The sequence below is a fragment of the Mercenaria mercenaria genome, chromosome 8 (genome assembly GCF_021730395.1).
Source record: "Mercenaria mercenaria strain notata chromosome 8, MADL_Memer_1, whole genome shotgun sequence".
NCBI classification, from domain to species: Eukaryota; Metazoa; Mollusca; class Bivalvia; order Venerida; family Veneridae; genus Mercenaria; species Mercenaria mercenaria.
In genome coordinates this window covers 37,414,737-37,430,285 of record NC_069368.1, presented here as the reverse complement: position 1 = coordinate 37,430,285, position 15,549 = coordinate 37,414,737, and the positions used below count along the sequence as shown (strand labels likewise).

Here is a 15,549-nt window from a genome sequence, read left to right as displayed (position 1 = left end):
CATACACAAGGTTTTTCTTTGATTTGACCTAGTGACCTAGTTTTTGACCCGAGATGACCCATTTTCGAACCGGCCTAGATTTCATCAAGGTTATCATTCTGACCAATATTCATGAAGATTAATTGAAAAATACCACCTCTATCGCATACACAAGGTTTTTCTTTGATTTGACCTAGTGACCTAGTTTTTGACCCGAGATGACCCATTTTCGAACTCAGCTTAGATTTCATCAAGGTTATCATTCTGACCAATATTCATGAAGATTAAATGAAAAATACAGCCTCTATCGCATACACAAGGTTTTTCTTTGATTTGACCTAGTGACCTAGTTTTTGACCCGAGATGACCCATTTTCGAACTCGGCCTAGATTTCATCAAGGTTATCATTCTGACCAATATTCATGAAGATTAATTGAAAAATACAGCCTCTATCGCATACACAAGCTAAATGTTGACAGACGACAGACGACAGACGACAGACGACAGACGACGGACGACGGACGCCGGACATTGAGCGATCAGAAAAACTCACCTGAGCATTGCTCAGGTGAGCTAAAAAACAAAAAACAAGAGCTGTCTCCCTAGGATGACACATGCCCCCGATGGCACTTTGAATGAATAGTTATTGCCGATGTTAGAGTTTAGGACCTTTGACCTACGGAGCTGGGTCTTGCACACGACACGTCGTCTTACTGTGTCACACATTCATGCGTAGTTATTTTAAAATCCATGCATGAATGACAAAGATATGGACCGGACACGCCCATCAATGCACTATCATGAAAAATGACCTTTAACGTCTTTGACCTTGACCTTTGAGCTACGGACCTGGGTCTTGCATGCGACACGTCGTCTTACTGTGGTACACATTCATGCCAAGTTATTTGAAAATCCATCTATGGATGACAAAGATATGGACCGGACACGCCCATCAATGCACTATCCTTTAACGTCTAAGTGTGACCTTGACCTTTGAGCTACGGACCTGGGTCTTGCGCGTGACATGTCGTCTTACTGTGGTACACATTCATGCCAAGTTATTTGAAAATCCATCCATGGATGACAAAGATATGGACCGGACACGCCCATCAATGCACTTTCCTTTAACGTCTAAGTGTGACCTTGACCTTTGAGCTACTGACCTGGGTCTTACACGCGACACGTCGTCTTACTGTGGTACACATTCATGCCAAGTTATTTGAAAATCCATCCATCGATGACAAAGATATGGACCGGACACGCCCATCAATGCACTATCCTTTAATGTCTAAGTGTGACCTTGACCTTTGAGCTACGGACCTGGGTCTTGCACGCGACACATCGTCTTACTGTGGTACACATTCATGCCAAGTTATTTGAAAATCCATCCATCGATGACAAAGATTTGGACCGGACACGAAAATTGCGGACAGACTGACAGACAGACCGACAGATGGTTCAAAAACTATATGCTTCCCTTCGGGGGCATAAAAAAAATTGGTGAAGGGAGCGGGGGGGGCAGAGGATGCATGATCAGTAGTGGGCATGACTGGGTGGAGGAGCGAGGTGGGAGAATGGTACAACTTGCATGTTGATAAATATTCATGGAAGGTTTGAAAAAAATCTAAAACAAGAGCACCGCCTTGCGGGTGCTGATGCTCATCTGATTTTTTTTGTGTAATAGAAATATTGTCCTACCCATGATTTTCTAAGTCTAAAAAGGGCCATCATTCTTGCAAAAAGCAGGATAGAGTTATGTTTCTTGATGTACAGTGTCCACTTATGATGGTGAAAAACTGTTGCAAGTTTTAAAGCAATAGCTTTGATAGTTTATGAGAAAAGTTGACTTAAACATAATACTCAACCAAGAAAATGATTTTCTAAGTCCAAAAGGGGCAATAATTATTGCAAAAAGCAGGATGGAGTTATGTTGCTTGCTGTACAGGGTCAGCTTATGATGGTGAACAAGTGTTGCAAGTTTCAAAGCAATAGCTTTGATAGTTCAAGAGAAAAAGTTGACCTAAACATAAAACTTAACCAAGAAATCTGATATTTTCTAAGTCCAAAAGGGGCCATAAATCTTGCAAAAAGCAGGACGGAGTTATGTTTCTTGCTGTACAGGTCAACTTATGATGGTGAACAAGTGTTGCAAGTTTTAAAGCAATAGCTTTGATAGTTTAGGATAAAAGCTGACCTAAACATAAAACTTAACCAAGAAAACTGATTTTCTAAGTCCAAAAGGGGCAATAAATCTTGCAAAAAGCAAGATGGAGTTATGTTTCTTGACGTACAGGGTCTGCTTATGATGGTGAACAAGTATTCCAAGTTTCAAAGCAATAGCTTTGATAGTTTAGGAGAAAAGTTGACCTAAACATAAAACTTAACCAAGAAATCTGATATTTTCTAAGTACAAAAGGGGCCATAAATCTTGCAAAAAGCAAGATGGAGTTATGTTTCTTGCTATACAGGGTCAGCTTATGATGGTGAACAAGTATTCCAATTTTCAAAGCAATAGCTTTGATAGTTTAGGAGAAAAGCTGACCTAAACATAAAACTTAACCAGGCAACGCCGACGCCGACAACCGCTCAAGTGATGACAATAACTCATCATTTTTTTTCAAAAAATCAGATGAGCTAATAAGGAATGAAAAAAAAAAAATTGGGGGGGGGGGGGGGGGGGGGGGGGGGTGGACCAAGGCAAGTGGGTGACCAGGTGTGGATCCACAACTTCACATGTTTATAATAAATGTTCATGGAAAAGAATGAAAGAAAATTAATGAAATTCTACCAAATGGTAAGTTTGTTATGTACAAATATGTGGAATTTTAAACAATTAAAGGGCAATAACTCTAAAGTTACAAAAGAAATCCAAACGAAGTTGTATGTGCACAATCACATTATGGTGCTCTAAATTCTACATAAGTTTCATAGTTCAAGGTCAAGTATATCAAAAGTTAGGATGCAGAAATTGCCATATTTAGAGAACCCTATATAGTTAACACTAGAAACTTCTAAGGGCCATAACTCTGGTGTTACTTGGGCAATCTGACTGAAACTTGACCTTTGACCTGGTGACCTTGACCTTCGACCTGGTGACCCCAAAGTCAATAAGGGTCGTGTACTCAATAAGTACTATTAGCATGTGAGGTTTGAAGGTCCTGGGTGCAGTGGTTCGCGAGTAAAGTGCCTTCATGCAAAAAGTTAACGTGACGAATGAACTAATGAATGGACGGACAGTTGGGGGCATAAAAATAAGTTATAAGGTATAATATGCCTTTAAATGATAGCTGTATGTACTTGCATGCAAAAACTTAACCAAGGTGTGACGCAGACGGCGACGCCAGGGTGAGTAGAACAGCTAGTTTATTCTTCGAATAGTCAAGCTAATAATTCAATTTCATGAGCATAAAATTTTGTGATTTGTGGCACAAGTGGCCATTTTGTCAGGACATGAATTTGTGGATTTTAAATGTTCAAGATAAAATAAATAGGAATTTGATTTGTTTGTTCAGATTAAATTTCAAATTGAAACCATGAAAACAAGCACCCTACAATTAATGATTTCGCAGTAAATTATCTGTACATAATCATGAATGTCAAGAACTGGTATCCTGATAAATATATACCACCTTGTGCCTTAGTTTACATGATGTGTATTACCTGTCGTGTTTCAAAATTATCTTTAGTAGAATAGCTGACTTCTGCTGCAGTGAAGTTGAAATATCCAAAGTTCAATGGTTTCAAGATAACCGAATGGGTAACATTCGTGTTTCTATTTGACTGTTAAGGATTGCAATCATATTTTGTGACTTGCAAGAAAGTATATGTATGAAAGTAAGTGTTCACGAGTTCATACATGTATTTTGTTTTTGGCCAGTTATTCGCTACCTTCCTCACATCAACTTCATGGATACTCTCTTCACCCACTTCGCCTCAGTCACAATCAAATGCATACTTTTTAGGTGCTCCATGTTATACACCCAAATTTAAAAGTGCATGTTTATATATTCTGTCTTCAGCACTTCAGGAGTTACATATCACTACCCAGTTGCAGGTAAAACTACTATCAGGTAGCTGATGTACATATAAAACGAACGCCATGCTGTCCAATAACAGAAAAAGGCCAAAATTCAGCATTATATTGTTTCACCTTAAAAAATGTGCTTTTTGTCTTTTCATTTTAATTAAAACCTGAACCAGCAAGACCTTTTTGTGCTGTTTGGTTTACAGGAAAACTCGTCTTCTTTTAGCTGCAAGTTATTTCAACTGTCTATGTCACCCACAACAGAAGATATGTACTGAAGACTGACATGACCGTTTTGTTATATATTTTGCCTTTTTGCTCTTCCTCATATTAGATATGTGATTTCATTATGAAATAATTCTTTTTTTACTGTCTTATTTGTCTCTGTGTGAACTTCAGTCTACCTTCTTCTGAAAATAATAGCATTCTTTCAGGTGGAAGTTTCTTATCTCCTCAAATTTGACTCTGAACAGACAATGATAAATGCGCCAATTTTTTTGTCCTGTCCGTAGACACCTATTTTCTTTGTGAAGGATACAATATTAGAGTTTAATCACTGTTGGTATGAAAGCTGCTAAGATAGTGTCTAAGTTGATAAACATTAGACGGAATTAAACTGGGTTATATAGATATAAATAGTTGTTGAATTCAAAATGTCTTGTCCGTAGACACATGTCTTGTCCGTAGACACTAAAGAAACGAAGGGTTTTTTGACAATATCATTTATAAAATCATACTGGAGCTATTTATAAAGTTTCAATGATACACCACAACTTAATTTTTATACAAAATATAGAATAAATATATTTCTAATGAAACTACTTCTTCCAAATGCAAATGTTACCCATTTATTCTTGTGTGTACAATCTGAATCTGAGAAGTACAATGGATATAGAATATGTTTTTAATCTTATACATGACTTATATAATGTTAAAGGGTATCAAAAAAGGAAAATACATTTCTCTCTAACCCTCCCTTTGTTATGGCTAAAACAAGGCATGCAGTGAGGGAGTCTACGGACAAGACATTATGCAAATACTATCCAATATATTTTCTGTTTTCAATAAAAACCAGCACTGGACCTTAGAAATATATCAAGAGTTCTTTGAAATAAATCAAGAGACTCTGAAATGCAAAAACCCCAATCTTTTACAAGTTAGTAGTAAAACAGAAAGAATGAGAAGACAGAAGCAAAATCAAAGACATTTGGTCATATTCTAGTGGAGTATGGATCTATTGTTAGACATGGTGTGGGCTGTCCACTTTCAACTTAAACATTTTGTTATAATCCACTCAAGATGGCATATTTCTGTGCTCTTCAGGACCAAGATATAATGGTGATTGGTTTTCAAGATTTCATTCTATTCATTTGCCTATCAACTTTATTCTGTAACTGACTAAAATCACATAAAATTGAAGCAGTTCAAATCATCTTAAAAAAGAAATTACAAGCAATTTACTACGTGATTACCATAGTCTCCTTGCAGCTTTCTCCCTTTCAAAAATGAGAGCTATTTAGATTTGTTTGTTTTTGGGGGGTTTAATGCACTTTTTCAACAGAAATTCAGTTATGTAACTTAACAATTTTTTTTATTGATTCTGTACTGTACAAACATGTTCTCTGCAAGTAACTGCCAACTTCCCCACATGCATCAGAGGCAGAGGTCTAGAATTTTGAAATCATAGTTTGATTTACGATTGGAGTTACTTAGATTTGTTCCAGTATTTTTCCAAGAAAATAATATTAATAAGGTGATAACATGAAAAAAAGAAGTAAATGTGAAAAAAGATAATTAAAAAACTTTGTCTCCGGTCATACTATCTTATATAATGGAAAAAGGTCAATATTAATCAAAAATATTACTGGCTAGAAAAAGAGAAGTATCTTGGGAATTTTAAGAAAAAAGCATAATATGTAAGTCATTAGCTGACTCAAAACTAAGTGATAAAAACTTATCACAGTGAACATTTAATTATTCTGTAAACAGGTTAAAATTCACAGGAGTTTTATTTTGCAGGACTACTTAAAATATTAGTATGAGTTATGGATCTTACAGAATAAATGTCATATGAGTATTTTACAACATACAGCTATTTAAGCAGTCTGCAAGGGAGTTTGTTTCATTAGTTTTCCATTTAAGACACAGTTGTAATCTTTTTATTATAAGATGTTGTTCTCAGCTCATAAGTTTAACAAGTTCTTCCTACTTTTTTAATGTTTCTACTTTAATGAACATGTTTAGATGAACTCATAGAGTTCTTCATGTTAAACTTTGTGTTTATACTTTTTACCATTTCTTGATTAATACGGTTGATAACAACATGTAAATAATTTGCCTCAACAAAGTCTAGTCAGGTGGTTTCTTCCACCATCCAATTTCAGGAAGATTGTGGTTTATTTTGTTTAGTTGAGGTTAAAAGTTATTACAGATAAATAAACATAGTCTAAATGGTGTACATAACAGGCTGCAAGGTCAGTTCTTAAATGCATGAGCATTGATCAGAAACATTATTACTCTACCTGTCTTTTAGACAGAAATTATGGTCAAATGTCTTGTCCGTAGACACCAAGCTGAAGAAGATTTTTAACAGCCTATTTCAGTGAGGATCCTTCCAAGTATCATTATTTTTAGTATAAAGCGAAATATGAAAACAATTAGTTCTAATTTATGTAAGAACTTGTCACATAATGACATTTTGATTTAGTCACAGTTGTTCAAATCCTTCAATTATTCGAAGACACATTACGAAGACCGTCAATTATACTTCTTTTCTTAAATTTGTTTGTTATTTACTTGTTCTTGATCATTTTAAACATAAAAAGTTCAACGGAACTAAAAGACTGTCTTCTAAAACCTATGTAGAAAGCACTTGGCGATGATGTCTTGTCCGTAGACTTTTTGGGTAAATTTCGGCTTTCATTTTAAAATTGCGATATCTCTGCCAAACATAGTCGTAATCACAAAAATGAGACCATTATTTAAAGAGAAATGACTGAATTTTTAGAAAATAACATATTTGAGTTGAATAAATGCATTTCAAAAGGTACGCAAAAACTGAAAGCAAGTAGAAAACAAAAATTTCTAGAATTTTGAACTTCAAAAGAAGAGAATAACTACAAATCTTTGTGTAATTTATTAGTTTTTTTGGGTTTTCTACATTACTTTTATGTACCTTATCATGTGGTAACAATTTTGTTGGGTCTCAAAGAGTTATTTGAATAAAACAGTCCTTTAAAAATGGTCATGTCTGTTTTATTTTTTCCCTGAAGATTCATCTTTATATCGAAAAAAAAATATTGTCGAACTATAGGACAGCGATAACTACCATTGTTTTTGTAGAACCAAGGTATATGGTAAATTAACATTTCAAAATAAAAGAGTTTTACAAACGTTTATTTTTGACCCCAAGTGAAACAAAAAAATGCATTTGATTGTGACTGACGCGACTTGCGACTGATGGTTGTGTTCTCTATCTACCTAACACCAATCTCACTTTCAGATTACTGAATTAGCACCGAATTTATACAATAATGTTTTGCATACATTTCATTAATGACAGGGTTCAAATTCAGACAAGTATACAAGCTTTTTTTTTTCAGGATATCCATCATTTTGAAAAATGTTTCTCTGAATATTTCTTTCTATGCTTAAAATAAATGCTAAATAATCAAAATATGGCTAAAAATATACCATTTAACCAATCTGATTCTACTTATTGCAAAAAAAACTTCACCCTTATTTTTTGCCAGCATTTAATTGTCTAAATCTGATGTAATATGCAAAATGGGGTAGGGGTCAGTAATTTCAAATACTATTTAAGCAGATGAAGTTAGATGCATTTTAAGTGACCACAATTTTTTTCTTTCCATTTTGAAGCAATCTTGGGTGTCATTAAAACAGTTCTTAACAAAAGAATATTTTATGCAGATTTAGATACATTGTTTCCATTGAAAAAAAGTAGGTGGGGTAATGATGTCAACTTGTAACAAGAGCGCCGCCAAGCGGAGCAATATACGCCCCAAGAGTTACATCAGAGGATGGAAGCAAAATTTAAAGAACTTGACTGTTGAAGCCCAAAGGACAGGAACAACAAAAAGAAGAAATTCCAAAAAAAATTCTAAGTCCACAAAACAATTCTTACCAGGTAAAGTTATGTCAAAATACATCTAAAATTTGGATGTACCACCAATGTTGTACCACAGAAAAGTGGTCTCGGTTTTTCCCTATGGCAATAATAAAAAAGTTTCAAAATAGGCTATTTATAATAACAAACTAGAAGGTGTCTGTAGGACACAGGGTGTGCCCCCCACTGGTACATTTGTCATAAATGAGGCCATGTTTTTCCTATAGAGATCTATGTAAAATCAAGGGACCACGGGGCAGATCAATATTGATCCTGGGATCATAATTTGAATAATCTTGGATGAAGTCCATTAGACAATGCAAAACATACCAAATTATTATTATTATTATACCAGACTTATATAGCGCCCTTTTCATGATAAACACGTTCAAAGGCGCTTTACAGCAACTGCAGCCACACAGGGCGCAAAATCATCCTCTACTAGTACAGACACAGAGTGATCTGACCAGAGGGACAGAGTAAACACAAAGCCCCCACAGAGAGATCAGAAATCAGATACAGGCTTGTCCGGCTAACTTAGCCTAGCTCGTTTCGAATAGACAGCCTGGTTCTTTAACGTGCCCAGTGTATAGCACTGATACACGCAAGGATTGCCTGGGTTCCTGACCAGTACACCTCTAGCTGGGTGGGAAACACTGAAAAGCGTTTCTGAAAATTCCCGAGTAGCTGCCGGGGATCGAACCCCGACCTCAGGATTGGAAGGCCAGTGTGCAAACCACTGAGCTATCCGTCCACCCAAAGCGCTAGGCCTTCAAGTTTCAGAGAAGATTTTTGAAATTAACAATATATCCATATAGGGAAAATAAGCCCCACCCCTGGCGGCCATATCTTTTTTTTGCCGAAATAGAACTGCTTTTTAAAAGCAATTTTGGTTGAGGGTAACCTAGAAATCATTTCTTTATTTGAAATCTGGCAGACAGTTTCTGAGAGTATATTTTAAAGATTTTCCTTTCTGTTGCTTTGGCAACTACAGCTCTGCATTGATTTTAATTCTTTGAGCAACTTTGAAAGCGAACCACCAAAGGATTATTCATGTGAATTTGGAGTAAATCTGCCCAGTAGTTTTGAAGATTTTTTGAAAATTTACAATATAGCCATATAGGGCCCCCTTACCCATGTTTTTACCGAAATACAACAGCTTGAGCAATTTTGGTGGATGGTCACCTAGACATCATTTCTATAAAAACCATTTGAAATCCAGCTGACAGTTTCTGAGATTTTTAAAGATTTTCCTTTTGGTTGCCTTGCATTAAATTCAAGGACTTTTCATGCTCTATTGCTCTATAGGAACACTGGACTTACTTAATATGGTTCAACCTATTCTCCCAATACAAATTCATATTATTCACTCTTTTATCTCTAACAAAATGAAAGGATACGGAGCAATTCTTTCCCAATAAGCTTCTAGATTGCCAGCAACAACTGCAAAATCTGCTTCTGGAAAACTGTCGTCCCGGAGTCGAACCCGCTGGGCAGCACTGCAATACAAAACTCTTGAATTATATATAAGCTCATTGCAATTTTTAAAACACTTTTACAACAACAGGGCCATGAAGGTCCTGTATCGCTCACCTGACCTACTGACCTAAAGATCATCAAGATTAACCTTCTGACCAAGCTTCATTAAGATATGGTCATAAATGTGGCCTCTAAAGTGTTAACTAGCTATTCCTTGGATTTGACCCGGTGACCTAGTTTTTGACCCCACATGACACAGATTCAAACCTGACCTAAAGATCATCAAGATTAACATTCTGACTAAGTTTCATAAAGATGCAGTCATAAATGTGGCCTCTAGAGTGTTCACAAGCTTTTCCTTTGATTTGACCTGGTTTTTGACCCCACGTGACCCAACCCCACCTGACCCAGACTTGATCTTGACCTAAAGATCATCAAGATCCAAGTTTCATTAAGATTGGGCCTAAAGTGTGACCTCTAGAGTGTCAACAAGCTATTCCTTTGATTGACCTGGTGACCTAGTTTTTGATCCCAGATGACCCAATATCTAACTTGTCTAAGATTTTATTACGGGTAACATTCTGACTAAGTTTCATTAAGATTGTGCCAAAATTGTGACCTCTAGAGTGTTAACAAGCTTTTCCTTTGATTTGACCTGGTGACCTAGTTTTTGACCCCAGATGACCCAATATCAAACTTGTCCAAGATTTTATTGAGCGTAACATTCTGACCAAGTTTCATTAAGGTTAGGCCAAAATTGTGACCTCTAGAGTGTTAACAAGCTTTTCCTTTGATCTGATCTGGTGACCTAGTTTTTGATCCCAAGTGACCCAATATCAAAATCGTCCAAGATTTTATTGAGGGTAACATTCTGACCAAGTTTCATTAAGATTGGGTCAAAATTGTGACCTCTAGAGTGTTAACAAGCTTTTCCTCTGATTTGACCTGGTGACCTAGTTTTTGACCCCACATGACCCAATATCAAACTCGTCCAAGATTTTATCGAGGGTAACATTCTGACCAAGTTTCATTAAGATTGGGCCAAAATTGTGACCTCTAGAGTGTTAACAAGCTTTTCCTTTGATCTGACCGGGTGACCTAGTTTTTGACCCCAGATGACCCAATATCGAACTCATCCAAGACTTTATTGACGGTAACATTCTGACCAAGTTTCATTAAGATTGGGCTAAAACTGTGACCTCTAGAGTGTTAACAGTCAAATTGTTGACGACGGACAGACGGATGGACGACGGACACAGGGCAATCACAGAAGCTCACCTTGAGCACTTTGTGCTCAGGTGAGCTAATAAAAAAATGACTCTGTGCATGTGTGTGTGTGTGTGGATGCAAAATAGTTTATTCTTAAACAGGGGGTAGGATGTAAATGATGTCTTTCTGTGGTTTAAGTGAGAAAATTGTGTCTATCAGGTTAATATGATGGATTTTGTTGACAAATCATCACCCTAGGGCAGATATTTTGCCAAGTATGTGATTTTTTCTTTTACTTTGGAAACATTGCATGCGTGCATTCTGTGACCTGGCTATTTATCTCCTCCCAACAATTACCCCAAGTCTGTACCTGGTGCCGTAAAAAGTTAATGAACAAATATCAATGGACAGTTTGAAAAATAAACAAGAGGCCCAAGTAGGCCTAAGTCACTCACCTGAGGCCGACTTTGACCTAATCAGATCTTGCTTGTGATAAAGCATTAACTTTAAAAAAAAATTAATGTTTTTTTTATTTTAAATTAAAAGAGACTTTTAAAAGCATTTCTATTTTCAGCTCTAGCTAACTTGGACAAAAGTATGCTACATACCAAGTTTGATGAAGCTGTTTAAAAGGTATTTCTATTTTTAGCTCTAGCAGCCCCTAAAAGGGACCAAGTTCCCCCATTTGAACAAACTTGGGAGAGGACCATATAATGATGCCACAGACCAAGTTTAATGAAGATACATCAAGCGGTTCAAGAGAAGTCGTTTCAAGGTATTTCTATTTTTAGCTCTAACAGCCCCTGAAAGGGACCAAGTGCCCCCATTTGGACAAATTTGAGAAAGGACCTTATACTGATGCTACAGACCAAGTTTGGCGAAGATCCATCAAGTGGTTCATGAGAAGAAGTCGTTTAAAGGTCATTCTATATTTTAGCTCTAGCAGCCCCTAAAAGGGGCCTAGTGCCCCCATTTGAACAAATTTTTGAGAGGACCTTTAATGATGCTACAGACCAAGTTTGATGAAGATCCATCTAGCAGCCCCTAAAAGGGGATAAGTGCCCCCATTTAAACAAACCTGGGAGAGGACCATATAACAATGCTACAGACCAAGTTTGATGAAGCTCTATCAAGCGGTTCATGAGAAGAAGTCGTTTGAAGGTATTTCTAGTTTTAGCTCTAGCGGCCCCTAAAAGGGGCCAGGTGCCCCCATCTGAACAAACTTGATAAGAGGACCATATAATGATGCTAAAGACTAAGTTCAATCCAGCAGTTCATGTTTTTTAGAAGTTGTTTAAATGTATTTCTATTTATAGCTCTAACAGTGCCCCCATTTGGACAAATTTGAGAAAGGACCTTATATTGATGCTACAGACCAAGTTTGACGAAGATCCATCAAATGGTTCGTAAAAAGAAGTCGTTTAAAGGTCATTCTATTTTTAGCTCTAGTAGCCCCTAGGGGCCGAGTGCCCCCATTTGAACAAATTTTTGAGAGGACCTTATAATGATGCTACAGACCAAGTTTGATGAAGATCCATCTAGCGGCCCCTATTTAAAAAAACTTGGGAGAGGACCAAATAACAATGCTACAGACCAAGTTTGATGAAGCTCCATCAAGTGGTTCATGAGAAGAAGTCGTTTAAAGGTATTTAAATTTTTAGCTCTAGCGGCCCCTAAAAGGGGCCAGATGCCCCCATTTGAACAAACTTGATAGAGGACCATATAATGATGCTAAAGACTAAGTTTGATGAAGATCAATCCAGCAGTTCATGTTTTTAAGAAGTTGTTTAAATGTATTTCTATTTTAAGTTCTTGTGGCCCCTTAAAAGGTCCAAGTGTCCCCATCTGAACAAAATTGGGAGAGGACTTTATAATAATGCTACAGACCAAGTTTGATGAAGATCCATCAAGCTGTTCCTGAGAAGAAGACATTTCAAGGTTTCTCTACTTTAAGCTCTAGCGGCATCTAAAAGGGGCCAAGTGCCCCCATTTGAACAAATTTGGGAGAGGACCTTATAATGATGCTACAGACCAAGGTTGATGAAGATCTATCAAGCTGTTAAGGAGAAGAAGTTGTTTAAAAGTTTTTCTATTTCTAGCTCTAGCGGCCCCTAAAAGGGGTCAAGTGCCCTCATTTGAATAAATTTGAAAGAGGACCTCATAATGATGCTACAGACCAAGTCTGATGAAGATCCATCAAGTGATTCATGAGAAGATGTTGTTTAAAGGTTTTTCTATTTTGAGCTCTGGCCCAAATGCTCCCATTTGAACAAATCTGGGAGAGGACCATATAATGATGCCAAAGACCAGTTTAATGAAGATCCATCAAGCGGTGCATGGTAAGAATTTGTTTAAAGGTATTTCTATTTTTAGCTCTAGCATCACCTTAAAAGGGGCCTGGTGAGGTGCCCCTTTTGAACAAATTTGGGAGAGGACCAGCATGCCCACTCATTTTTAAAGTTGAGGGTACATGTACCCCCTGCTTTTGCAAAATAGGGGTACACTTCAAAATTTGGGGGTACACTACATGGCAGATCTGAAAATTTTCTATTTAACTACTGAAATTTGTATATTACATGTTTTTTGTGTTTGTTTTTTGTTGTTGTTTTCTTCATACAGAACTCTCGTGGGTGGGGTATAACAGATGAGATAATTTTAGAAAAAGTAAAATGTTTTTCCAAAGTTAAGATAGGAAATTCTGAATCAAAACACCCCTCCCTATATTATACTAAATATAAATAATTTTTCAGCACGGTTCATGTATTCCCAATTTCGTGAACGGAACACGATTCGTCCGAAATAACATACAGTCAACTGAAGACTGGTAAAATTCGTCCATCAATAATAAATGGCCAAACTATTACAGATATGCAATGTGTATCAAAATTGCAGTTAAATATCGAAAAATAAAATACTGTTAACCTTTTGCTGAGTTTATTAAAGCTAAAATGCCTTTTTGCGTTTCGTATCCATTCTTTTTTTGCACACGACCCGTATGACGTCCGACTAAAACATTTACCAAACCCCTCTATACAGCTGACAATTACGCCGAGAATTCGGTGATGGAAACGAAATTATAACGTTCTTGGACCGGATCTGCGTTTTAGACCATACCAAACAATTGGCAAGTGCGCGATGAAATAAACAGCGATATTGCAGCTGAACTAGAGTTCCGAATCTCTGCGTGCATGTACCCCCAACAAGTGATTTTTATGCGTGCATTTGATATTTTGTACGTGATTCACGTACTGCAGTGCGTGAATGGGCATGCTGGAGGACCATATAATGATGCTTCAGACCAAGTTTGATGAAGATCCATCAAGCGATTCATGAGACGAAGTCGTATTGGTATTTCTATTTTTAGCCCTAACAGCCCCTTAAAGGGGCCAAGTGCCCCCATTTTGGAGTGTTAAAACTGAAATGAAAATGAATAAAGTTTTAGTTTCCCACACCTACCTGCCTCCAACATTGTATATTCTATATTCAACTGTAAGGTCTTTTTCTTCTACAAGATACTGGTTAAGGATGTTCTTGGATGCTAGAAGTCTTGCCTCACCATCATCATCAGCCTGATAGCCTTGGAAATTTGCAAGCAGCAAAACTACAATTGTGGTAAGAATCTTCATCTGAAAAATTAGGCATTAAATGTTGTAAAATTATAAAGTACTTGTCAAACAGTTAAATGACATAACGGTTATATATGCTGCACTTTGGGGCAAAGGAAATGGTGGCTTGCCCAAAAGAATACAGTAATCAACTGACGCTGGGCAATACAGTACCATGTAGGGGAGGCCATTCCTTATTGCAAGTTGGAAATTTAAAACTTACTCTGGACAGCTTAGTGGGTTTTAAGTCAATTACCAACACAGTTCAGGTCATATGGCCACTCTCCATTCAATGATAGACTTAAACTAGAGCTATCACTAAAGGTGATGAATGTACCCCCCGCATGCACTGACACAGTACACTGCAATTTGACGCACACAAGATTGCATAATTATAATTATGTGGACTGTATGTATATAGACTGTATGTATACAGTATAGTAACAAAAAACAAAGTTAGTCCCATAACTATGCAGAATATTTATCTAAAAGAATGCAACATGCACCATGCACAACTAGGGTTGGTACTGATCACTTGTGTGAAGTTTCATTAAATTGTGTGCTAGGGTTGGTAGATTAGGCACACACAAGATTGCATATGCAGACTGTATGTACATAGAATGTTAACAAGAAACAAAGTCCCATAACTCTGCAATTTTTGTCGCTGAAAGAACCTAACATGCCCCATGCACAACTACTGTTGGTACTGATCACTTGTGTGAAGTTTCATTAAATTGTGTCAAGGGGATGAGGAGAGATGGTGCGCACAAGATTGTGTCTATGTATATAGTATAGTAACAAAAAAACAAAGTCCCATAACTCTGCAAAATTTTTTTCTAAAAGAACCTAACATGCCCCATGCACAACTACTGTTGGTACTGATCACTTGTGTGAAGTTTCATTAAATTCTGTCAAGGGGATAAGGAGAGATGGTGCGCACAAGATTGCGTCTACGGACAGACGGACAGACAGACAGGACAACCTGAAACCAGTATTATAACCCCCCTTACAACTTTGTTGTCGGGGGGTACAAAGATGACCCCAGGTGCCCCTCAGGACATTATTTCTGGCAAAGGCCAGTTCCTAGGTAGAACCACCAACTTTCAATCAATATGCCAGCAAATTGG

General features: G+C 37.0%; 1 protein-coding gene across 2 annotated transcripts in view; it reads right to left on the bottom strand.

The window, feature by feature from the left end:
- Nucleotides 1–15,549, bottom strand: part of LOC123566567 (translocon-associated protein subunit beta-like) — a 59,934-nt gene that overhangs the window by 20,165 nt on the left and 24,220 nt on the right. For both annotated transcript variants that reach the window (XM_045360796.2, XM_045360795.2), the window contains exons 2-4: nucleotides 14,274–14,443; nucleotides 9,530–9,628; nucleotides 3,640–3,751 (exon numbers count right to left, since the gene is read on the bottom strand). In XM_045360796.2, coding sequence (XP_045216731.2) covers nucleotides 3,640–3,751; nucleotides 9,530–9,628; nucleotides 14,274–14,443 — 381 coding nt within the window. The remainder of the gene's footprint in view (nucleotides 1–3,639; nucleotides 3,752–9,529; nucleotides 9,629–14,273; nucleotides 14,444–15,549) is intronic.